This window comes from Eschrichtius robustus, chromosome 4 (genome assembly GCF_028021215.1).
Source record: "Eschrichtius robustus isolate mEscRob2 chromosome 4, mEscRob2.pri, whole genome shotgun sequence".
Lineage (NCBI taxonomy): Eukaryota > Metazoa > Chordata > Mammalia > Artiodactyla > Eschrichtiidae > Eschrichtius > Eschrichtius robustus.
This window is the reverse complement of record NC_090827.1, coordinates 151,444,924-151,469,194: the sequence shown is the minus strand read 5'-3', so window position 1 is coordinate 151,469,194 and position 24,271 is coordinate 151,444,924. Positions and strand designations below refer to the sequence as shown.

Below are 24,271 nucleotides of genomic sequence, written 5' to 3'. Positions count from 1 at the left end.
GATGGATGAGTGCCTTTGAGATTTTCTGTGATCCCCCTTGGCTCTCCTGGAAGGTCACAATCCGGGCCCAGACAAATCCTGGCATCTCCGAAGCACAGCGTGGGGGTAACTTCCCAGCTTGGCTGGCCCTCCCCCTACGACTTAGCGCTCGGGTCCGGCCTGTGGCCCAGATCAGCTCCTGGGTCCGGGGTCCTCTCTCTTCTCACTCCGCCTGGGTCCCTCAGCGCGACGCCGCGAGAGGTAGTCCCTTTCCTGTCCTCTAGGTGACCACAGCTGCCTCGCTGGGCCCCAAAGGGGGCTGAGGGTCCTCAGGCCTGGACCCCTAAGCCTCATCTCCACCTGCGCGGGTGTGAACTCAGCTCCAGGCTGCCCTGTGGGGTCACCTGCGGAGAACTGGGTCGACGCGGGGAAGGGGATTCTGAGATGCAGGGGGCTGGGTTCGTAAAGTGCTGGGGGCGGGCCTGGGACTACCTGTCCTCCCGCTTGCACCTTCCCCCTCGCCCCCGGCCCGCAGCTTCAGCGGGTAGGGCTCGCAGGGACCCGGAGCACGCGCCGAGAGCCCCCCCTGCACCTGCACCGAGATCGTGGGGCGCATGCGCGGACCGAGGAGGGCGGGGGCCGAGCCGTGATGGGTCCCGTGGGTCCCGCATCCCCGCGCCGGGGGTGGGGATCTGGTATCCGAGTGGGGCGTGCTGCGCTGCGCGGGGACGCGCTGGGCTGCGGCCGACGTGGACATCAGACCCCTCTCTGACCGCGTCCCCGCGCCTGCAGCCCGTGCGGCCCCGGGCGCAGGTTCCCAGGGGCGCCGGCCGGGGGAAGCCGGGGCGCCCCCTCCCCAGGACCCCGGCCAGGCGCCGCGTTCAGACAAAGGGGCGGGAGATGGAGATGGAGATGCTTCCGTGACAGCGCCCGGCGGCCGAGGAGGAGGAGGAGGAGGACGAGGGCTGCGGGCTCCCGTGGCGCGGCCCCAGGTCCGGGCGCTCACAGGCCCGCGCTGAGCGGCGGCGGCGCGGGGACGCAGGGGCCGGGCGGGAGGCGCCCAACCCGGAGCCCCGCGGAGCGCCCGTTCCGGGCCAGGACCCCGGCCGCACACTCGCTCGCTCTTCCCCGGACACCTCGCGGGGCTCGGCCGCTCCGTCGCGCCCCGGGCCGCCCGCGCCTCCCCCGCCCGGCCGCCGCGAAGCACCCAAGTGTGCCATCGGGCGGGCGCGGAGGCGGCGTCTGCTCCCACCCTCGAGATCACATGGTGACCCTCGGCAGCCAATGCAGTGGACGCTAGGACCCTGCGGGACCCCGGGCGCCGCGACTGCACCGGCGCCGCTGCATTATAAATACTTCTCCAAAATGCGGCGTAGCTCCCTGCGCGCGCCCCGGCCGCCCGCCGCCTCCGCCCCGCGCTCCTGAACACCCGCCGCCGCTGCCGCCACCGCCCCCGCCGCCGCCGCCGCCGCCGCCGCCGCCGCCGCCGCCGCGGGTCCGAGGGCGCCGCGCCCTTGCCCTGGGCCCGGGCTGAGCCCGCCCGCAGCGCGGCCCGCGTCCCTGCGCTGCGCCGCCCGGCCGGGTGCATGCATTGTGGGCCTCCCGACATGGTCTGCGAGACGAAGATCGTGGCCGCCGAGGACCATGAGGCGCTGCCGGGGGCCAAGAAGGACGCGCTGCTCGCCGCCGCCGGCGCCATGTGGCCCCCGCTGCCCGCCGCTCCTGGGCCGGCCGCCGCCCCCGCCGCGCCCCCGCCCGCGCCGGGCCCCCAGCCCCTCGGCGGCGCGGGGGGCGCGGAGCCGCCGGAGGGGCGCGGCGTGTACATCCGCGAGATCCGCGCGGCGGAGCAGGAGGCGGCGCGCCGCATCTTCTACGACGGCATCATGGAGCGCATCCCCAACACGGCCTTCCGCGGCCTGCGGCACCACCCGCGCACGCAGCTGCTCTACGCCCTGCTGGCCGGTCAGTGCGCGGGGACCCCGCGGGGACGGCGGGGTCGGGGCCGCGGCCGGCCGGGCGCACCCCCGCCTGCCGCAGTCTGCGCCCGCCCGGCCCTCTGGGGACGCGCGCGGGACTCCCTCCGGCCCGTTCGGCCCCGCCTCGGGCCCGGGCCTCGTCCTGGGACGGAAGCGGACCCCCGACCCCCCTCGTACGCGCGCGGACACGCACCCGCGCGTTCTGCGGAGGCCCGGGGCGAGGTGGCCCCCAGCGCTGGGGCCGGCCCGGGCTCCCGGCCAAGGCGCGCCGGGCGGGGGCGTGGGAACCAGTGCGGGCCTGGTGCAGGGGCTGCGGGCGGGGAACTGGGGTCTCCACCTGCGTCCCCTTCCTGGTCATCCCGGCTGGGGGCGGGGTGACGGCAGGTAGCGACCGCTGCCGAGGCCCCGCGCCTGGCGCGTGGAACTATATATAATCCGCGGGGCGGGGGCGGCTGCCTCGGCGGCTCCGAGCGCTAATTTATGAGGGAAAGACAGCCGGCTCCCTGGGGCTCCGGGGGAGGGTGAGCGCCGAGGAAGCAGAACGAGGGGGCAGTGGGCCCTCACGGTGGGCGGCCCCCCACAGGGGCCTTGGGGCTTTGCCCCTTGAGGCTCTGCCGCGGGAGGGTGGTTCTCCCCATTTCAGAGGTGAGGAGCTTGAGGCTGGGGGGGTGGGACTTTCCCAAGGTTACGCAGCAGAGGCACTTTCACTGCAGGCACGTCTGCATCCCGGTAGCCTAGGCTGGAAGCAGCTTCTCCCTGGTCCCTGTCCTCGCAGCACCCAGAGGCTGGCCCAGGGAGGGCTCTTGGCTGGGGCCCTCCTGCTGGAAGGCGGGGCCCCCACTTCCCAAGGGTGGGACGGCCTGCAGGTGCCTGGCCGGGCAGCTCTTTGGCACCCTCCCCCGCCCCGCCCCGTGTGGGCCAGGCTGTGGACAAAGCCCCTTCCCCAGCTAGGGGGCCGGGGCGATGGGCGGGGGCCACCACTCAGTAGCCCTGTCCTGGGCTGTGACCGCCAGCTATTGAGGGCAGCCTGCCCAGAGGCCGCTGCGGTGCTCAGCATACTAAGAAATCCTATGATGTCAGGTTATAAAGGTAACGCGTCCTACGGTGAGAAGTTTGATAATAGGGAAAAGTAGAAGGGGCAGCTGTAATGTTCTTTGCTTTTCCGGAGAAAACGGGCCTGGCCTATTTGGCATGGTCTCTCCTCTGCGCATGTCCCTAACCGGCTTATTTACCAGGGGGCTGGTGGGCCTGGGTCCGTCTTCCCCGCGCTGGTCTGCGGGGCTGTCCCCACAGGCTCTGCCCCACCGACCACTCACCGGGCGCCACCTCTCCCCGCAGCGCTCTGTTTTGCCCTGACCCGCTCGCTGCTGCTGACGTGCCTGGTGCCAGCAGGGCTGCTGGGCCTGCGCTATTACTACAGCCGGAAGGTGGTCCTCGCCTACCTGGACAGCGCGCTACACACGGACATGGCCGACATTGAGCAGTACTACATGAAGCCCCCTGGTGAGTCCCCGGGGGTCTCTGGACTCCTCCTCCCCCCTGCCCCCTCCTGCCCTCCTCCCCAGCCCTTCCTTCTGGCAGAGCTGCCCCCAGCGCAGCAACCTCGGGGCGGGCCTGGGGCACGGGCTGGGCACAGGTCAGCCTGGGCTGGGGCGCCCCCGTGACCCGAGCCTTCTGGGTGCCCAAGGGCTCTGGCTGCAGGCTGGCAGGCGCTGGGGTTGGCAGGACTAGGTCCTCTCCCCTGAGTATGGCCGGGCTTCCGTCCTGTGTCTTCTGAGGGCAGGGCTCTGAGTGGCCTGAGCTGGCCCTGGGCCATGGTGTCCCGGCCCTGCTGTTTGTGCTGCCCTAGTGGTTCATGGGGGGAAGGGGGTCTTTCTCACCTCTCTCCGGTCCTGTTGGGCGTGCCTTGTTGGATCCTGGGCTGGCCTGGAATGCTAGGGCTCTGTGTGGCAGAGGACCACATGGTGGGGAGAGGGCAGAGGTAACTCTGGGGGAATGAGGACCCTAGGAGACCAGGGGTCCCACTTCTGGTGTCTGGGGCACTTAGTAAGCCCAGGGTCTCGCCCCGGCCCTGGCCTTCTGTAGAGAGAGGGGCTGGGACCTGGTCTGGAGCCATTCTTTACTCTCCAGGCTGACCTTGAGGCAGGGTGGGTCCTGGGAGGCAGGGTCATGATTTTCTGCATGCCTGGAGCTGGGGCGTGAGGGTCTTCCAGTGCAGGAAGGTCCCTGAGGAGAGGGACAGAGTGCGCCTGGTTGGTTAGGGTCTAGCAGCATCCTGGTGAGTGCCAGGGAAGGGCAGTGGGGAGAAGAGAGGCAAGGCGTCCCGGAGCAGGGGTGACGCGCTCTGGCCTGGCCAGTTCCTGCGCGCTGGTGGCTGGTCCTTTCCCCGCCCCGAGGCTGCCTGGCTGGCCTTGGGCACCTTTGGTTCTCCTTGACCCTTTCCCAATCCCAAACAAAGCATCTTATCAGCCTCCATGGAGCTCTGGCTTCAGCCTGGCTCCCCCCAGGATGGGAGGGGACAGAAGAGTGAGACCCACCTGGCACCAAAGCCCAGGCCACAGGAGCAGAAGAGGGGTTGGGGCCCGGCATGGCCCTGCCCTCTTTGGAGTGCAGTGTCCTTGGGTGTCAGATGGGGGGCTGGGTCCTGCCCACCCCTCCTGAGATGTCTGGTGGGTGTGCAGGAAGATCCCGCAGGGGCAGAGAGGCTGGACAGCGGCTGGTGGGGCTGTGCTGGACTCGTGGGAGCTGCTCCCACAACGGGGGAACCGAGGCCTGGGGAGGCACGAGGCTCCCAGGACTGTGCTGACCTCTGACCTGGGCCCGGGCAGGTGGGGAGAGCCCGAACTCCCGGACAGTGGGCAGGTCAGCCGGTGGAGGGGGCGGTCAGCTCCTTCCCGAGCTCGGGCCACGTGCCCGGTCTCAGTCTCGGGGTCTGACAGTGAAGGAGACAGGAGACTGCTCGGCAGAGCTGATGGGCTGATGGGGGCCGCGTTGGCAGGTGAGGTAGTGGGGGACCCCCAGGCGTAGGGCGGTAGAGTGAAGAGTTCTTCTGGGTGGGGGTCGGGGGAAGGCGTGTTAGCGGGGGAGGGTTTGGCCACTGCAGGAGGGAGGCTGGGGCCGAGGCCTGGGGGGTGGCTGGTGGGAGGACATGGCAGTGGAGGCTGGCGTGGCCGTGGGTAGGGCGTGTGCAGGCCGGGCTCCTCGGAGCAGGCACTGCCCCCTGGCCTTGCCTCCTGTAGCCCCTGGGCCTTGTGTCCCCAGAGGAGGTGGCTCTCCCCGTGGCCTGTGCCCTGCAGGCCTCTCTCCTCTGGTCTTCATCTCTCTGTCTCTCTTGCTCCCTCATCTCCCTGAGGTCTTCCCCCTCCTCCTCCTGCCCTGCGTGGGGCCGCGATTGGTCTGGGCCGGGGGTGGGGATGGCTGGCCTGACCACAGGGCTGGCTGCCCAGACTCAGGCCCAGGGTCAGGGTGGCTCCAGGGCTGCTGTGGGCAGCAGGCAAATTGGGCCTGGCTCCCTCCGCCCAGAGGACTCTGCCGGGGCGGCTGTGTCATGCAGTAGCACCAGTGGCCCTGACCACCCCGTTCCCCGCAGGCTCCTGCTTCTGGGTGGCCGTGTTGGATGGCAACGTGGTGGGCATCGTGGCAGCGCGGGCCCACGCGGCGGACAACACGGTGGAGCTGCTGCGCATGTCGGTGGACTCACGCTTCCGTGGCAAGGGCATCGCCAAGGCGCTGGGCCGTAAGGTGCTGGAGTTCGCCCTGGTGCACAACTACTCTGCGGTAGTGTTGGGCACGACAGCCGTCAAGGTGGCCGCCCACAAGCTCTACGAGTCGCTGGGCTTCAGGCACATGGGCTCAAGTGACCGCTACGTGATGCCTGGCATGACCCTCTCGCTGGCCGAGCGCCTCTTCTTCCAGGTCCGCTACCACCGCTACCGCCTGCAGCTGCGCGAGGAGTGACCGCCACCCACCTGCCCGCTGCCCCGCCCACCGCCCCGTCCGCCTGTGCCCTCCTGCCCGCCGCCCGGGCCGCTTTCAGACGCTCACCTTGGCGTTTGTGTTGGGTTTTTCCTTTTTCGGCACCACACGGTTCTTTGGCTGGTTCTTGGGGGGGTTGCAGGGCCGTTGCTCATCTGTGACACTTGGGGAGGTGGGTTGTTCCCAGCCACGCCCCTTGCCCTCCCCAGTCTGCTGGGGCCGCATCCTGAAGAGTGACAGCGTGGACCACCGCGAGCCCACGCAGCTGCCCGGCCCTGGCGCGAGGGGCCCCTTCCAGCCCACCCCCGGGGTGGGGGCGGGCCCAGCCTTGCCTACCAAGCACAGAGCCTCTGCAGTGAGGCCCCCGCCCAGCAGACCCCTGGCCACCAGCCAGGCGGTGGCTCAGTCATCAGTCCCTAGCAGGCGTGGCCTGCTGCACCGGTTGGCCACTGCCCCACGGGGCGCCGAGCTGGCTGCGGGCCCGCTTTGCTCTGTGCATGCTGAGGATGTGGCCTGGCTGCAGCATGCCGCATGCCCACAGCCTCCCGCCCCCTGCCCTGCCTGGACTGGACCCAGACTGGTGAGCGCCCCCAGCCCCAGCCCAGCCTCTTGGGAGGCCTGACTGTCCACCTTGCTCCTTGCTTCACCCAGTTCAGCTTTGCTTTGACGTCGGATCACCTGTCTTTCCTTTCGGTACCTGCCCCTCCTCTGCCCGGGCTTTGCTGATGGGTGGCATCGTCCAGGTGTGGTTCCCATGGCAACATGTTGTACAGCCGTGGTCAGGGCCCTTCAGGGGAGCAGGGTAGGAGGCAGTCATGGGGTCATCTCTCCCCCGGTGCCAGCTTGATCCTGGTGGCCTCCCCCAGACCTCCCTGAGGACCTCCTGCCTTGCGGCTGACGGGCTCTGTCCTGTGAATCTTACCAACCCAGGCTGCTGCCTGCACCACCGAGCCCGCAGCTTCTCCCAGCCTGAAGCCGACCTATTTTTTAATAAGTTATTTAGACAGAATAGCACTCTGCATGACTTTAATTCTTGGGACAAAACGGTAGTTTATACCTTAACACACACACACACACATACACACACACACACACACACCTGTGTGGTCTAGAATGCACTATTTCTGGCCCAGTTTGCTGGGGGTGGGTGGCCGGGTGGGTGGAGGGTTTCAGTTTGGAATCTGGAGGGAGACCCTGACTTAACATAATTTCCCCCCAAAGAGCATTCCCGCTTTGTGAGGAGGCTCCGGGCCACCCCTGTCGGGCTCTCGTGCTGCAGGACGGAGGGCAGGATGGGAACAAGTTCCTGGCAGCCTCCCATGCAGGAGTTCACCGTGGGCTCGGGGGGACCTGTGCCTCCACCCTCTCCTTCTTGAGGTCTCAGGCAGCGGCCTTTGGGTGGGGGCGTGGCCCAGAGGGGGAGAGGAAGGTGGTGGTTGGCAGTGCCCGCATGTCCAGCTGTAAGCCCGGACCTCGCCTGGTGGCAGGAGGGCAGAGATGCCCGCCAAGACCCCCTAATTTGGGGATTTGGGCGAGGGGAAAGTGGCAGGCGTCGCGGGCCACTGAGCTGGGTCCCACGTGCGGGACCGTGGAGGGAGCATTCTTAAAGAGGCGCTTTGGAAATAAGCAGACGGACGGAACAAGCCTAGTTTCCTGAGGGGCCTTTTGTGCTGTCAGCAACCGAGATATTTGCAGAACATTGTATAGACCCCGTGCTCCCCTGTACATTTCTCCCTGGTGGCGCCCGGTCCCTACTTGGGGATGGGAATTTTGTAGACTGTACAGAAATCGGCACCCTATTTTCTTGCAGCTCTCAGATTTTGTTAATCTGGATTATACAGACAGACGTAAAGTGTTTTAGCAAAATGGAAAACAAACAGTTGTGCCTTTTTCCTCTTTCTGTTTGGTTCGGTGTCGGCTTGGGGTGGCCTTAGTTGGCATGGGGCGAGTTGGGGCTGCAGCTGGCCTGAGGCCTGGCCGGGTGGGAAGGGCAGGTGGGGGCCCGTGAAGTCCGCGTGGTGGGTCGTGTCTTGTCAGGTGTCAGGTGGTGGCAGTGGGACGCTGCCAGCTTCCTCTGATCCTGTGCCTTTGGACCGCCTGTCCCTGGTGTGGGGCACGTGGGTGGGGCCGTGGGAGCCCCCCGGGGCTGCCCATGTCTGTTGGCATTGACCAAAGTGCCTCGCTGGTGTTGCTTCTGGCAGTGGTGTGGCCCCTCCCGTCCTGCTGGTGTCTGTCGACGCTGCGTCCTCCCCACGCCCCAGTCGGTGGCCCAGAGGGTGGTGGGTGCTGGCTGGGCTCTTGACCTTTCCTTATGCCCTCTTGTTGCTGCCAGGAGAGATGCCAGGAGGGGTGTGGCAGGGTGGCCATGTGTCTGGAACTCTGCTGTCCAGCTGCTGCCTGGCCCCTGAGGTGGGCAGAGGCACCTATGTGCCCCAGGCTGGGTGCATGCTGAGCCCAGGTCAGGACCCTTGCCCGGCCAGCGTGTGGCTCCTGGGCTCCTGAGGACCACGGGGGGCAGGTCTCCCGTCCTTCCCCCAGCCTGGGAGCTAACTGCTCCACAAACGTGCACTGAGATGTGAATTTTATACCTTTGTAGAAATTCTGATGTTACTTCTTCTACCTCTGTGAAGCGTTCTCCTGGGGTCCTGCCCAGTGATGTGTCTGGGCAGCTTCTCTGCACTGGGTGGCCCTGGGCCCCCACCCCTCCCTGCTGGCCCCTGGGCCTCCCCAGACTGGAAAGCCAGCCCTGGGCCCGGCACCCGTGCTCAGGGGTCGGGCTTCCAGGGCTTCTGTTGTCTGTTTCTGGAGCAGAAAGTGGAAGGCAGAGCGCTCAGGATGTCTTCGTTAGGCGAGCCTGGAACACAGGCCCGATGGGCACGTCCAGGCAGTGGGATCCAGGGCAGCTGAAGGCTCCAGCACCTCTGGATGGCCCAGTGCCACCGGGGTCCTGGCATGTGGCTGGCGGGCCGTCCCAGGGGTAGTGCCCCCTGCCCAGGTATGGGCTCTTCAGACAGCTGGCCCCCGAGGGTGGGCAGCCAGGGTGGGTGGTGTGCGTGTGTTGGGGCCAGCCAGGTGGCCCGGCCCCAGGAAGGGCCGTGGCAGCGTCTCCCACCTGGTACCTCCACTGTGTCCGGCCTGGCCTCCCCCTGCTGCCCTTGGGTGGAGTGGGGGAGGGACGGGGGGCAGAAGGCTTGGGCTGGGAGGCCCCACGGTCCTGGGGCGGCCCCCACCCTGCTCTGGGTGTCCTTTCTCAGGTGGCCCCTCTGGCGTCGGGCAAGTGCTTGGGAGGCTCTCTGGGCCACAGGGCCTGGCTCTGGCCTCTGGGAGGCATGTTGACACTGTGGGTGTGGCTCTCTGCCCGTCCTCGGGCGCTGGGCGCACCCCTGGGGCCGCCTTCCTGTCAGTGTCTGGGGGACGGCTGGACGGTGGCCCCCAGGCCTTGGGAGCCTGCTGCCTCTCCCTGGCCGTGTCCTCCGTGTTCCTGCTGCTCCTGTGTCTGTTTGAAGCCGCTTCTGTGAATCATTTTGGCCACAGGCTGTGTACCTGTGCTGGTGGCCCTCTGGCCGAGGCTTTTGGGTTCGAGTTCTGGGCTGGGTGTGGGGCAGATTCTGGACTGTGTTTGCTCCATGGTGCCGAGGACAGGCTTTCAGTGATGGCGTGAGGTCCACTGACAAGTGGGCTGCCCGGGGTCAGGGAGGGGGAGCCCCAAGCTACTGTTGTTGGATGTGGTTTTTTAACAGCAATAATTAGCCGTTTTGGAGAAGAGGTGTGCCTGTGTGTGTGCATGTGTGCCTGTGGGTACGTGCACACGTGTGTGCCTCTGCGTGTGTGCGTGTGTGTGTGCAGGGAGGGAGCCTGGTGGCCGAGGGCCCGCTCTGGCTGGGAAGGGGAGGCCGGGAGGTGCTCGGCGGTGCGGCTGGCCTGGGGCCTCGTTCACGCTCCTTCTCCGGACCCAGCGGACCTTGAATCTAGCGCTCCTTCCTCCCTGGCCAAGGGTGCTGGACGGCCTGTGTGAAGGGGGGTGATCAGGATGGGCTTTTGCCCAGCTCTCTGGCCGTGTGGGGAGGGTGGCAAGGGTAGTGACACTCAGCCAGACTGGCCGAGATCAGATTTGTTTGACCACAGCTGCCATGGACGCGGTGTCCTTGGGCAGGCAGAGCCCAGAACGTGTCATGGTGGCTGGTTTCACTTACTGTGTTTACCGTTTGTGAGCCCAGGACTGTGGCGTCTGTCCTGACACCCCAGGATGTACCAAACAGCCCCCGAGAGGGCCCGGAGGGGCCGTGCACTGCGTCCAGAGGAGACAGGCTGCAGGGCTGGGGAGAGGGTCCCAGGCTTCCTGTGCGTGTGTGAGCGACGGGAGGGGCCGGGAGCAGTGTCCCTCCGCCTGCCCAGCCCCCAATGCTGCTGTTTTTCAATAAAACCAGAGTTGATGGAACCAGGCTCCATGCTTTCTTGAGGTGTCGTCTGTGCGACGCTGGGCCAGGAAGGGCTGCTTTCCTGGAGATGCTGGGCCCCTCCTCCCGGAGGCCGGAGCAGGTGCCTGGGTGACCTGTGGGCTGAGAGGCCCCCGTTTCTGTGTCAGCAGCCCCGGCCGGGCTCTCCTGCGGGCCTGGGGGTCTGCCCGTCTGACGCCTCCTTGGAGCAGGTCGGCTCTGAAGGATGGCATGAGGTGTGGGACCCAGGTGGGAGGGGCAGTGGGACCCCCAGTGTCTGTTAAGGAAGGGAGGGTGATGGAATGGGGGTGTCAGGCTGGAGAGCAGGGCACGGGGGTGGGGCAGGGACGTTGAGGCTCAGGGTGGACATACACCCAGCCGTGTCCAAAGGCTCCTGCAGCCCACCCAGCGTGGACGGCTCTCCACGGCAGGCCTTCCCCTGGCTGCACTCTCCTGCCCTGGCCCGGCTTCTGGGTGGGAGGGAACGTCCTCGCAGGGTCCGTCCACCCCTCACCCCTCAGTCCCTTCTCGCGGGTCTGACTGGGACCCTCTGGGACGCGCCCACCCCACGTGGCGTCCCCCCACAAGGCACACGGTGGCCCGCGCTGGCCCAGAGATGTCAGCGCCCAAGGACGGTCGTTTGCTTGAGTGAGATGCTCCTTGTGAAGCCCGGCAGTGGTCTTGCTTCTGAGGTGACAGAGCATGAAGACAGGCTGCCACTCAGACATACGGCCACACAACAGAGGCAGTGGCGTGGAGGGGCCTGGCAGCTTTCCAGGTTCTGGAGTGTTCTGCCACATGGCGGTCAGGCCTGGCCATCTGGACCCTGCACACCCCGTGAGACCAGTGACAAGATCTTGAAGCCATGAGAAAAACGGGCCTGGGCATGATAAACTGTGACAATCCACGTCACTCAGAAAAGGTGATGCCGTGTCCCGTGGGCTCTAGTTGCCATTAAACAGGAGCAGAGTCCACTGCCGGGGGCGGGGGTAGCACCCGTGCCCGCTCCTGGAGCTGCATCTGGGCCCTGTCGACATGCTCGCCCTGCCCTGGGTAGGCGCTGCACCCCACTTGGAGGGTGGCATGCAGAGCCTGGACCCAGACCAGGGTGGTCTGGGAATGGGGCCCCGGGACGAGGCGGGCGGCCGGGCAGTGGTGCGGGGCAGGGTCGGGGGGAGCCCAGCTGCAGTCCTGCCGGGACACTTGTCCCAGTGAGGTGACCTTCCCGTGCCTCAGTGTCCCCACCAGGCCAGGAGGTGGTACCTCTGTCACAGGCCGCTGTGAGGCTCCAGGGGTGCACGGGCCATGCCCTCCCTCGGCCCTGGGGGTCTCTGAGAACCGGCTCGCAGGGACACCTGGCCGGCGAGCACCAGTGCACGGGCCCCTCTGGCCCTCAGGAGGGTGGTCAGGCTGTGATCTCTGGCCAGCATGTCACCGCCCTGGCCCGGGAGGCCCTGGGAGCGAGGATGCTGGCAGCTCCCGGGCACCCGTGGGGTGGTGAGCAGCTGTCAGCCTGGGGCAACCTAGGGCTGGGCCACTCCTGCCTGGGGTGCTTGCCCTGGCTGTGCCCAGCTGGCCGAGGGCTGCGGACGCAGTGTATCCCACCCACGGGAAGAATTCACGCCGACAGGGCCGAGCACGTTCACAAGAGGCGTTTACTCCAGGGGGCACCCGGCTGCCCCAGCTCCAGTGGGAAGGTGGCCCTAGCCGAGTACCAAGCGCTTGACTCTGACCTTGGGGAAGGCCACACAGCGGGCTGGTGGAAACCAGTTCTCTTCCCCGCCGTTGCCTGGGGCTACAGACCAAATGAAGGCGAAAAATGCGTGCACGGGGGTAGGCGCTCAGGGGCCGGCGTTGGCTGAGCGGTTGCTTGGAGACTCGGCAGGATGGTGGTGGGGTCACGGGCCGGGGCCTCCTGCAGTGGTGCCAGGTGTCCCCACGAGCGGCCGGCACTCAGGCTCACCTTCAGGGGCACCTGCGGGTGGCAGCCAGAGGTGAGCGCCAGGCCTTCCCAGCCACCGCCCAGACCCCCACGCGGGCAGCCACTTGCCCCAAGACACACGATTAGACACGGCCACAGCAGCTCAGCTACGGACAGACGCACACTCACGCACACTCACACGCGGCAACAGGTAAACGGGCTCACCGCACACCCACCCGGTCACAATGCCTCGACCTTGGCTGAGCCCCCTTCACCTGCCAGGGCCCCTGTGCAGCAAGGAGCTCGTAGGGGCTGGCCAGGCAGGGGGCTCTGGTGTAGGGAGATGTGTCCCGGGGCCACCTGTGGTCCCCCAGGGGGATCAGCTGGCTTCAAGAGGTGCAGAGGGGTCTGGAGAGCCCTCCCAGGGACCTGATCCTGAGGGCGCCCTTGACCACGGCTCAAGAGCTCCCTCTCAACGGGAAGGGCCCGCTCACAGCTGCAGCCCCCTGCCACCTGCAGGGCTACTAGTGGGGTGAGGTGGGGCTTCCTGGGCTCCTGGGGACCTCGAGGCCCCCCGCATCTCCACCTGCCACAGGAGCAAACGCCGACCACTCCAGAACACGGGAGTCCCCGTCCCTGGCTGGGCCCGTGTGGGCGCTCCTTCATGCTGCCGAGCTGCCGCCCGCAGGGCGCAGTGAGGGGTGAAGTTAACGGTGGGACGGGTGCAGGGGCTCCAGGGGCACAGAGCACGGCTGCTTCCACGGCAGGGAGGAGGGAGCGACCATGGGACGAGGGGCGAGCCATCCTTCACTGCAGTCTTTCCAGGGGCTCCAAGGTGCTTGTTGACCCTGTGCGGGCCCGTGTGCAAGACTTCAAGGACTCTCACCTCCTTGTTATTCCTCCACCTTCCCCACCACCCTGGGGGAGCTTGGACCCGAAGGTCTTCCTGGTGAGGACCTGGAGCCCCCTCTGAGATCCAACAGCCAGCAGTCTGGCTGGGACTGGCTTGGCACGTCCAGGTGCACCTGGGGCGGGTGGGGGTGGCCTGGGGGGAGGGCTGATGAATTCCTCCCCCAAGCCTGGCCCCGCCCAGCTCCTGCCCCGCCCCCTCACCTGCAGCTGCAGCTCCAGCGCCGGCACGTGCTGCAGGGCCTCCATGGTTCCCCTGACGAGGGCTGGGACAAAGGCAAGACAGAGGGGCAGCCTGAGCCTGCCTGGCAGAGCTGGCGCCAGGGGGACACCCGGACCCCAGCCCTACCCCAGCCCCAGGCTCCCCGGCTCTCCCAAGTCCACAGTCATGGTCACCTGTACTGGTTGCTCCGGCAGCCACTGCGGGTCTCCCGGACTGGTTCCAACTCCCACTGGCACGTGCTTGAAGGCGCCTTAACGGGCCCCGACAGTCGGTGCCGCGAGCAGGGCCCTCGTGTCCCAAGCGTTGCTGTAGCCCCGCCCACACGCTTGTCTGCAGCTGCGGCCCCCCGTGCCAACCCGCGCCCCCCCCCCCCCCGCCCCGGGTGGCCAGGCCAGGCAATCCCGCTGGCCCGAGCAGCCCGGGGAAGGACGACCTGTGCTTCCGCCGAAACCCCTGTGAAGTTTCACGCGCCCGTGACGCTGCAAGGACAACTCCATGGCACTGGGGGCTGGGCCGGGAGCAGCCCGGCGGGAGGGGCTGGCTGCCTGGCTCAGTGTTTCTCAGGGTTTGCTCCAAACCCTTCTGCCCCTTTGATAAATGAATATTTCATTCCACCCTAAGTTATCGGACATTTCAGTACAAAGACTGCCAAAGGAACGCCCAAGGAACGGGCGGAGGCTGCCTCGGCCTCTGTCCTCCGCGGCCCCAGGGCTCCCTGGCTGACTCCCGGGGGCACGGGGCCTGGGGTGTCTGAGCAGGATCAGAGCTGCCCGAAGCCCTCGCTACCCTCTCTGTGCTTGCAGAGGGACACTGGTGCGGCCGGGGACTGGGGAGCCACTTGCGGGGGCTCCTGGGTCCGGCTGTGGGGAGGTGCGCGGGCAGCGTGGGCCCAGCCCGCTCTAGGGGAGCCCTGCAGAGGGCCCGGCCTCCCTGGGGAGCTGCAGGGTGTCCAGGTGCTTCTAATGGGAGGAGTCGGACCTTGACACCCCCTCACTGGGTGTGCAGACAATGCCAGGTCCTCCTGTGTATCCCCTCCTTTGTGCGACTGACTAAACGAGTAACCCCGAGTAACCACTGGGCAGAGGGGCGGTGGCGGTCGGGCAGAGCTGGCTCTCTCCCAGGCCTCTCCCTGGGGTGACCCGTGTCCCCAGCCTGCACCATATGGCCCGTGAGGGCAGGGTCCCTGGGCTGGGGGCCCCAGAGCCCCATCCTGGGTCTGCCCTGTGGGCCGCCATCAGGTGTGTCCTGACCACCCAGCATTTCAGAGATGGCAGCCAGCCCCGGCCCCCACCGGGTTCACCTGTCTCACGGTCCGTGGCTGGGTCGAGACCCCAAAGCTCTCCCAGCACAGCGCCAGGTGGTGCCTCTGAGTGCTGGCCTGTGGCCGAGGCCCCTGCATCCCTCAGGGAGCCACAGGGAGCAGAGCCTCAGTGCCTGCCTGAAACGGTTAGCAGTTGCCCCCAGGATGAGCGGGAACTGGACTGTTCCTAAGACGGCTCCCTCCAGATGTAGAATTTTTTCTTTCCTTTTTAACCAGCAGCTGAGCACCCGCCAGTCCCATCAAATGGTTTGTTTCAGGCCCATTATTTCCAAACAGATTTCAAATGACGATGTAGGATGGGCCCCCCTGTAGAATGAAGCCCTGTGTAGGATGGGGCCCTGTGTAGGATGGGGCCCCATGTAGAATGGGGCCCCGTGCAGGATGGGACTCCGTGAAAGATGAAGCCCTTGTAGGATGAAGCCCTATGTAGGATGGGGCCCTGTTAGGATGAAGACCCGTTTAGGATGGGGCCCCGTGTATGATGGGACCCTGTGTAGGATTGGCCCTGTGTAGGATGAAGCCCACTGTACAATGGGGCCCCGTGTAGGATGAAGCCCTTGTAGGATGGGGCCCTGTGTAGGATGGGACCCCATTTAGGATGGGACCCCGTGTAGTATGGGGCCCCGTGTAGGATCAAGCCCCATGTAGGATGGTGTCCTGTGTAGGATGGGGCCCCATGTAGGATGAAGCCTTTGTAGGATGCGACCCTGTGTAGGATGAACCCCCGTGTAGGATGGGGCCCCGTGTAGGATGGGACCCCGTGTAGGATGGGGCCCTGCTATGGGTTGGTTTCCCAACTGTCAGGTGGAGGTGCGTGTAGGCTGGGGTGCTGAGGATAGTAGTCTCACCATTTTTCAGGGCAGGTCTCTGCAGGTGGTGGCGGAGCTGGGGGAGGGCTTGGCCAGTTGTCACTTGGGAGCTGGTTGGGAGGCTGGCATCCAGCCCTAACACCCACCCCTGTACTCTCTCCATCCTCCGGCCACCTCCCTCACAGGCCCTGCAGGGCCTAGAGGGACCAGGGCCCTAGGGCTCCTGCTCTCACTAGAGAGGCAGAAGAGAGGCCCCCATGCCCACTGCAGTGGTGGTTGTTTAGGAGAGGAGTCCTGCCCAACCTGAGGACTGAGTCAGGGGACAGGTGGTCTCTAGCCTCAAAGAATCCCGGAGGGCTCACAGCAGGTGGTGCCTGTCGAGGGGGCAGGGTGGGACCCAGGCTTGGAGTCTGTGCTCAGCCTGTGGGCCTCAGCCACCCCAATGCTCCAGCACTAACCCTGCTGCCGGCCCCACCGCCTGGCTCCCGCCGGCCTGGGGTCCCAATGCCGCCCCCTTCTTTCCGGGGCCCCTGGGGCTGATGCAGGGCCCCCAGTAGGGCACTTAGCATTCCCCAAGGGCTGCTGGCCAGGGAGTGGCCATCCAGACCTCTCAAGGGCCCCCAAACAAGGCTGGCCCTTCTGCAGGTGACACCCAGCGGGTGCAGGGAGGGGGCCTGTGAGCCCCCAGGGAGATACTGTAACTATTCGTGAAACAGAACCAACCCTGGTCCCTCGGGGCTCACCTGCGAACTCAGGAATCTGTGAGTCCTCCACGTCAAACAGCAGCTCGTCGTGAATCTGGGCAACCAACCTGCAAGACATGCGGTGGAGGGAGTCGCCCCCGTGCGTGGGCCTTCCGTGCTCTGTCCCTGCCTGTGACAAGGGGCGCGTGGGGGGCATGTGCACACGGGCACGAGGGGCGCTGCCCGGTGCTGGCCAATCCGCCTAGGTTTTGGCACAAGGTGCCCGTGAGGATGTGGCTCAGTGGGGAGTGGGAGGACCCAGGCAGGGGCTGGTGGGCGGGGGTCACGGCACCGTCACCAGGACAGCCTGCAGGAGGGGGAGAACACAGGTTAGAATGATGGATTGGAGGCAGAGGGCCCAGGATAAGAGGGTCCGGGCGACCCCCTGCCCCCCCCACCCCCCGCAACCTGGGGAGCCTGACGAGGACACGGTGGGGCTGAGCCTTTTGAGGAAGAAGAGCCCCCCTTGGACCATCGTGGGGGCAGGGACCCTGACAGGCCTCTACTCGAGGCCATTCTGCAGGCACAAAACCCCAGCATGTCCCTGATCCTGGGTCCTGGCCCACGGCCTGGGCACCTTGCTGCTGCCCTCCTGGCCACTCCCTGTCCCCGAGACACCATGCTCCCCGCCCGGGTCTGGGCCCAGGGCTGAGCTCCAGGGGAGGAGTCAGCACTCACTCCAGCCCCCTCCGCTGGGCGAGTCCTTGCTTGGTGCCCCACTTCTCTGAGCCCCCTCAGGCACCCCCTTGAGGGGTGTCTGTCCCCACCTGCCTCTGGGTGAGGAAGAGAGGGGGTGTGTGAACGCTGCAGTGGAAGGAGGTGTGTAGGCAACAAAGGTGCTGCTGAGGGGCAGGGCTCCTGGGAGGACGTAGACTCAAGTACCAGGGACGGGCGGGTGTGCATGTGTGCACAGGGTGGGGATGGAGGAGGGGGACACCCCAGGGATCGGCCCTGGAAGCTCTTCCTTGGCCGCACAGAACACGGTCTGCAAGGATCTGGCCAGCATGGGCCAGGCGTGCCCTGCGCTTAGAAGGTAGGATCTGGGGGCTTCCCTGGTGGCCCAGTGGTTAAGAATCCACCTGCCAATGCAGGGGACAGGGGTTCAAGCCCTGGTCCAGGAAGATCCCACATGCTGCGGAGCAACTAAGCCCATGAACCACAACTACTGAGCCTGCACTCTAGAGCCCGCGAGCCACAACTACTGAGCCTGCGAGCCACAACTACTGAAGCCCGCGCGCCTAGAGCCCATGCTCTGCAACAAGAGAAGGCACGGCAATGAGAAGCCCGTGGCACCGCAATGAAGAGTAGTCCCTGCTCACCACAACCAGAGAAAGCCCGCGTGCAGCAACGAAGACCCAACACAGCCAACAATAAATAAATAAAATAAATAAATTGATTTAAAAAAAGAAGGTAGGATCTGAGTTGGCTTCTGACACCTGCTGGGGGCTGTGACCCCAGACCCAGTGCCAGCCCCTCCCTGGGGCGGACCAAGGAGGCTCGCCCTGTGCACTCAGGGAGGGGGGAGGCGTGGTGCAGGATGGTCTTGAGGGCCTGTAGCCCTCAGGGAAGGAGGGTAGGCATGTGGGGGCGAGGGGGGGGGGCGTGTGCTCTGCCCTCTGTGTGACCTGGTCTCTGCCTCCAGGACCCTGCTTCCGAGGGAAGGGGCCATGTCCTGTCCTTGTCACCGTACAGCCTGTGCACAGCAGGCACAGGGCTTGCAGACAGAGGCAGCGCCTGGCAGAGCTGTGGGCCCAGGGGCACCAGGGAGCTGGGGCTGCACGGAGAGGTGAGGCGAGGCCCCCGGACAGGGGTCACCACAGTGGTGAGTCCGGCCGGAGGCAGGGAGCAGTCTTCAAGCCCAGTGCAGAGACGGATTGTGCCGGCGCTTTCAGGAGCTGTGCAGGACTTTGTAACCGAGAAGCACAGGGCTCTACCCCGAACCACTCTCCCCCTTTCTCCGTTGCTGGGTCGGGGGGAGATGAGGCTGCGTTCCCAGCCACCTGCGGTGGGTACCCCCCAGCTCCCAGGAAGGCTCCTGAAAGGGCTGACATGCGGGGGGGCGGGGGCGGGTACCCTTTCTATCACCACTACTTTCTCCTTTTGCCTGCTACGTGTTGTGATTGCTGGAGTGGCCACCTCCATCAAGGCACCAAGAGGGAAGCGGCCAGGGAGCCAGAGGGACTTCAGTCCTGCCGCCCTGAGCCTCTGAACCAAAGGCAGCAACCGGATTCCTCACGATGGGGGAAAGCCCACCTTTAAGTCTGAGCTGCTGTGAGCAGCCGTAGCCCATGCTGCTCGTGGGAGTGAATCCCCAGGGCATGCTGGGTCCAGCCCAGGCAGCAGGCTGCTGGCCGGCAGACCCCCGCAGTCCCCCCAGGGAGGGGGCCTGTATTTTACACGCAGCCTCTGGCCAAGGGCTCTCGGCACCGTCCTCCGGGCAGCCAGACCGGGCTGGCAGCATTGGCATTTACTTTCTTAAACTGACTTCTAGGCCTCTGGCGGGGTCTTAGGCTCCCAAGGGGACTTAGTTTTCCAATGGGCAGAAACCACAGGATAGGCACTTGTAACTTTTTCCAGATTTAGCAGGAAGAGTTTTCATACTTTTTGAAATTACATTGTGAAATTCTGAGTTGCTGGCGTGGCAGCAACCTAAGAATAGGTTTGAATCGTTAGTCACTCACACATCACTCTCACAGCTGACTGCGACATTACCATATCTCCAGTTGGAAACTGGGGCGCAGGAAATGCACACGAGGCGCCCGGGTGGGGCAGGTGAACACAGGTGTCAGACCCGTTGTTTCCCAGGAAGCGAGCTGATGGCTGGAACTTCCCGTCCCTTTGTCCTGCACGGACAGGCCGCACATAACCGCGCTCTCGTGGAGACGCTCCCGGAGAGCCTCACCTCACCTCCCGGCGGTGGCCCGGCCGGCCGTGGCTGCCTGGGGCAGCTCCCTTCCAGGCGCCCTCAGCTCTGAGCACACCGTGAGGACTCATCTGAGAGCACGGGCGCCCGGTGGCTGAGCCCCGGGCCTTCCCGTGGCCTGGTCACAGTCCTGAGAGACACGGCGAGGCCCCACGCCCCTGCCGTTATGCTGTCGTCCTGACCTGCGCAGGTGACCACGGACGGCCACTCTGGGGAGCTTGGTCTCTGTGCCCCTGCGGTCCCTCTGTGCTTTTGTTAACTGCTCTGTGTCCTTCCTGCTGGACCAGCGTGGCGTCCTCCCGCCCCCAAAGGCCCAGCCTCCCATCCGACCACTCCGGCCAGTGGCTGCTGTGGTCCAGGCCATGGTCCAGGGGCTTGCTGGCTGCCCCAGCCTTGCTTCCCATACGTCCTCAAGGGCCCAGGTGCTGGAGAGCCCTCTCCACCTGCTGCCCTGTCACCGTGGGAAGACCAGGGCCTGCTGCCCCCATGTCCCTCGAGGCCGCTCCTCACTGCTTGGCTGGTCCTGTTGCCTCCCCTGGGCCCCGGGCACCTTCTCTGCCCCTTCCTGAGATGGGGAGAGCAAGAGCCCACATGCCGGGCTGGGCCTGACCACAGATGCCCTCGGGTTGCTGCCAGGTGGGCAGAGGGCAGAGGGCTGCCTGTGTGGTGAGATGACCCTGCCGTCCTGTAACCACAGGCAAAGGAGCAGGGGAAGTGTCCTCTGAGGCTGCCACGCCGTCCAGTGGGCAAGCAGTGGGGCTGCGGTCCTCTGCACGAGCCCAGGGCGAGGAGAATCTGCAGCGTGCCGGGGGGCCCAGTGCTGGTCTAGCTCTGGTGATTTTGGCCGTGTTGCACCGTGCTCTCGGGTTCCCTTCTCTACATGCAGGTGTTGGAATCGACAGCCTCCAAAGCTTTTTTCCAGCCCCAACATGGTCTGAAACCCAGAAGGGCCTGTCGTGGGGGTCCCACGTCGGAAGAGAGGAGGCCGCCCCGCCGACAGCTCAGCGTGAGGCCAAGTGAGCTCTCGGCCAATGGCAGCGCTTGGGGTCACGAGCCCCCTGGCCTTCCTTCCCCAGCCCGTGGGCAGTGAGTGGAGGCCGTCCTGTGGCTCCAGCCCACGGGGCACTTCAGGGCGACTGGACCAGGTGCCAGGAGCCCCGGGGAAGCGTTCCAGTCACGTTGCTTCAGGCGGATACCAGCTCACGCGTGGCCCGCGTCTGCCCCCCACGACGCTGTCCTAGACCTTTCCTGCCACTCCAGGGAGAACAACTCAAGTTCACACGCACAGTGTGGACGGCCGTGTTCCACACTGGCCTGCTTCGGTTTCTGAAATGGCATGAAGCGGTTAACGTGTTCTGTTATGAAACGCGTTTCCTGAAGACAACACAGTGCTGGCAACAGGGATGGCCACCGGGTTTCTGAATTCCTGGATGACGACTGTCACCAAAAAGCCCCAGACCCTCATATGCCACTTCCCTTACCCATCCCACAGAAACCGGAGATGGACCAGACCTCCTAGACGCAAGACATCGCGGACGCGGAACAACCGGCGCTAGCGCAGGCCCCACACACCCTCGTGCATTTTACCCTCAGAAAAGACACAAGTGAACAGGATGCATGGATTCAGGAGCCAAGCAGAAAGCCACGAGGAACCCTGGATGGAAGAGGCGTCTGGCCTCGGCGTGTGCGTGTTGGGGTGGGGGACGGCCGGCAGGAGAGACCCAGCGAGAGGAGAGCATTTCCCACTCGGCTCCTGCCTCCTCACCTCCCGCAGCTGCTGCAGAAACTGGAGCGCAGCTACCGCAGGGCACCTGGGGCAGCGCTTATATCCTGCCGGGTCTCGGGCTCCTCACCCTCTGCCCTTCCTCCCAGCCCTGGGGTGACAGCCCGGGGTGTGGTTGCTCCTTCCCGGGGGTGTAAGGTGAACCACGGACCAGAGGAAGTGCCCGGTGCAGGGGCTGTAAAGGCGGAGGCCGACAGCGGTGGAGCCTGGGAAAGCCTTCTCCGCTGTCCTTTACTAGGACACGACCCCACATTCCCAGGCCAGGGCCTTTGCCCGGGACACACTTCTCTACAAAGTTGCTGAAACTGCCAAAAGAACGTAGGCTAAAACATCAAAACGAACAGGAGGAAACATCTGAAGAAGTAAAGGCAGAAGCTCGTTAAGGAAAGATGAAAGATCTCAGGCAAGGAAAAAATCCCATGCCTTGAGGATGTAAAATAGTATCAGAAGCCAAGAGAAAACCATAAGCTCACATGGAAAAGGGTGGCCACAGGCCAGCAGGCCCCTGTGTCCCAAAGGTGGCGGGAGGAGGGTCCAGCTGTCCTCTGTGCTGGTGACGCCCCGTAGGGATGCGGGGGAGTGAGCAGACACCCCTCGGGGTGGCGCCCGTGAGACCACTTAACGCTTCATAAATTTTCACCACCTAACCCCCCATGAGCTTCCTTCCCAGGTGCAGACAGGCTGACGCCCGGGAAGGGCTCCTTAGTAGGCAGGCCCACGCTGGCCCACACGTGGAGCCTGGGGGGGCCCGGAGGGGTGGCAAACAGACATGGAGACCAAGGAGGGAGGGAGGCAGACCTCCTGGGGTCGGACATACTCGCTTCTCTGGGGAGCCCAGGTGGGCCGCCAGGAGGGGATCCTGGGATTCGGGAGGAGAACCCACCCCCTCCCACCTGCACCCAGGCCAGGACCTTGGGCGGCCCGAGGGGTGGTTCTGGGCCAGCAGAGCCTGGGACGAGCACGCCTGGTCACCCAGACACTCGGACACTCCCTCTGCTAGGGGGGTGTGCCCAGGAGAGCAACCGAGGCAGACGTGGAGCCTGGCGAGAGCCTTCGGTGGGGGGGATGGCAGCAGAAGCCGGGCCTCCGGCTCACTTATCAGGGGCTGGGAGTGGACGCAGTGTGGAGCCCCGTGTCCTGTCTGAGGGGCCGCGGGGCCCACCCAACTCTGAGGCGGGCAGCTGCGTGTGTACCCCTGGGGCTGTGCCCGAAGGGGTTCGGGCTCACCGAGGGGAGACACATTTCTGCACCAGGCAACCTGGGGAGACTCAGCGTGCTCCGGGGTGAGCGGGCCCTTGGCCGCCTTGCTCAGCCCCAGCTGGGAACAAAGCGTTCTCCTGGGAGTGCTGGGAGCACCTTGGCTCAAGCGGGTCCCTCCGTGGGGGTCAGTGAGCTTGTCAGGTCCGAGACCCGGAGGGAAGTGGCCAGCGTGACTTCGCTTCCAGGAGGCGTCTGCCCGTGGGCCAACGCAGAACAGCAGGCCGCCCACCCGAGCCCTGGGGAGGGCAGGTCTGCGCCCTGGGCTGGGCCTGGGCCGGCTGGTGCTCACTCACTGACCTGGCCGTCAGGATGGGGGACGCGGCCACTGCTGTGAAGAGGTGGATCCTGGCCATCTTGCAGAGGTCCGCGGCCGAGCCTGTGAGGCACAAAGGGCGCTGGTTCATGAACAGTGTGAGGCCCGGGGCCCCGCAGCCCTGCAAGCCCAGGTGGGCTGTCTGAATTTTCTACACTGTGTAACGCATGACCCCACACCCAGCAGGGGAGAACCACAGGGATCTACCATCTCTCAGTTCTTGCATGTGTGGCTGGGCCTTTGCTCAGGGTCTCACAGCCTGAGGTCAGTGTGGACCTGGCTATGTCCTCATCTGGGGCTCCACTGAGGAAGGCCCACTTTCAGATGACCTCAGGTTGCCAGCAAAATTCATTTCCTTGCAGTCACGTGACTGGGGTTCCCGTTTCCTGGTGGCTGTGACTCTCAGGTCTGTGCCACGGGCCCTCTCCCCAGCGTGTTTGCCCCTCCACGGCCAGAATCTCTGACTCTGACCCCTAAACATTCTTTCAAGGGTCCACCTGATCAGCTCAGGCCCACCTGGGATGTCCCCTTCTGATGCACTCAAGTCAGCTGACTGGGGACCCTACACCTGCCGTATAACACGACCTGCCCCTGGGAGCAGTGTCTCAGCATGCTCACAGGTTCTGACCACACCTGGGCTGTGCCCGCTGCACCAGCCAATAGGATGACGGAGCCCAGACGGCGGCCATGGGCTCAGCCCCCACTCCCTCGGCCCTCCCGCTGTGCAGCCCTTGAACCTGGCAGAACCTCAGCCTCCCAGTGTGTGGAGTGGGGCTATGATACGGGCTTCTAGGGCTTGGGCGGGATCAATCACATGGTCAGTCAGGCACTCTGGAGGTGCTGGCCAGCGTAGGGGACACGCTTGTTCCAGCGCCAGGCAAACAGTGGGTGTCTCAACAACCGGTTTGGATCACGGGAAACAGACTGAAGTTCAGGTTTCCTTTCCTGACTTTAGGCTGCTCTAGCTGTTCAAGGCTCCTGAGGTTCATGAAGAAATAAAAGGCCCCAGTCAGTGGGCCGCCTTCCTCCACTGCAGGGCTACTCTTCCCACGAGCGCGGCAGGAATGCTGGACGTGCAAGTCTGGTCTCTGCGACTGACCTGCCGGCCGCGAGGGGTCTCAGTGCCACGGGGACCCTCTGCCGGGGCTGGGATGTCGGGAAGCTTGCTACTTTGGGAGGAGGGGCAGAGCCAAGAGAGAGGAGGTGAGGGGGCGGGGGGAGCAGATCGCGGGTTGGGTGTGATGAGGGAGCAGGCCTGCCGGGCCCTGTGTCTGCCCAGGTGGAGGGACAGCTCCCTGGTGGGCACCGGCTCAGCTCAGCACGGACAACGGCAGGTCACTTGTCCTGTGCTGTCCCGGCTCAGCTGGGAGATCACCTCTCCGGGGGAGCTCGAAGCGTGGCCAGGCCTCCTGGTCAGCTCCCCACGTGGAGAGGTCTGCGTGCAGTTTTTTCTCCAAACCAGCTTCAAGGCCACCTTGCACACGCCTCAGGGACAGAGGCGGGTGGTCATGAGCCAACCACAGCCTTGCGTGAGAGAGCCGGCCTGAGATGCAGAGCCCTCTCCGGGTTGGAGGCTGTCACTGTGCTCTGCTCTCGTCTGGGTGGTCACCCCGGGGCAGGACCCGGGAAGATGCTACACTGAGCCCAGAGCCGGCCCCAGCCGTCCTGCCGCAGCTGCCACCCCCTCTCCTGCTCGCCAA

General features: G+C 65.5%; 2 protein-coding genes across 2 annotated transcripts in view; one reads left to right on the top strand and one right to left on the bottom strand.

Annotated features, from left to right (window-relative positions):
• Positions 1–1,555: 1,555 nt before the first annotated feature.
• On the top strand, positions 1,556–7,796 carry NAT8L (N-acetyltransferase 8 like). The gene is made up of 3 exons (XM_068543573.1): positions 1,556–1,941; positions 3,294–3,458; positions 5,545–7,796. The coding sequence occupies exons 1-3, from the start codon at positions 1,566–1,568 to the stop codon at positions 5,910–5,912; spliced, it is 909 nt and encodes a 302-aa protein (XP_068399674.1). The 5' UTR covers positions 1,556–1,565; the 3' UTR covers positions 5,913–7,796.
• A 4,365-nt stretch (positions 7,797–12,161) lies between these two features.
• Positions 12,162–24,271, bottom strand: part of POLN (DNA polymerase nu) — a 173,439-nt gene continuing 161,329 nt past the window's right edge. Inside the window, exons 23-26 of the mRNA XM_068543567.1 lie at positions 22,556–22,634; positions 16,293–16,360; positions 13,401–13,462; positions 12,162–12,341 (exon numbers count right to left, since the gene is read on the bottom strand). Of these exons, the coding sequence (XP_068399668.1) occupies positions 12,162–12,341; positions 13,401–13,462; positions 16,293–16,360; positions 22,556–22,634 (389 nt within the window). The remainder of the gene's footprint in view (positions 12,342–13,400; positions 13,463–16,292; positions 16,361–22,555; positions 22,635–24,271) is intronic.

What these genes read in the sequence shown, in the direction of transcription:
- NAT8L (XM_068543573.1), top strand. Translation starts at nt 1,566, where the DNA reads ATGCATTGTGGGCCTCCCGACATGGTCTGCGAGACGAAGATCGTGGCC. An exon ending in GCTCTACGCCCTGCTGGCCG is followed by an intron (nt 1,942 to 3,293) that starts GTCAGTGCGCGG and finishes CTCTCCCCGCAG; the next exon opens with CGCTCTGTTTTGCCCTGACC. An exon ending in GTACTACATGAAGCCCCCTG is followed by an intron (nt 3,459 to 5,544) that starts GTGAGTCCCCGG and finishes CGTTCCCCGCAG; the next exon opens with GCTCCTGCTTCTGGGTGGCC.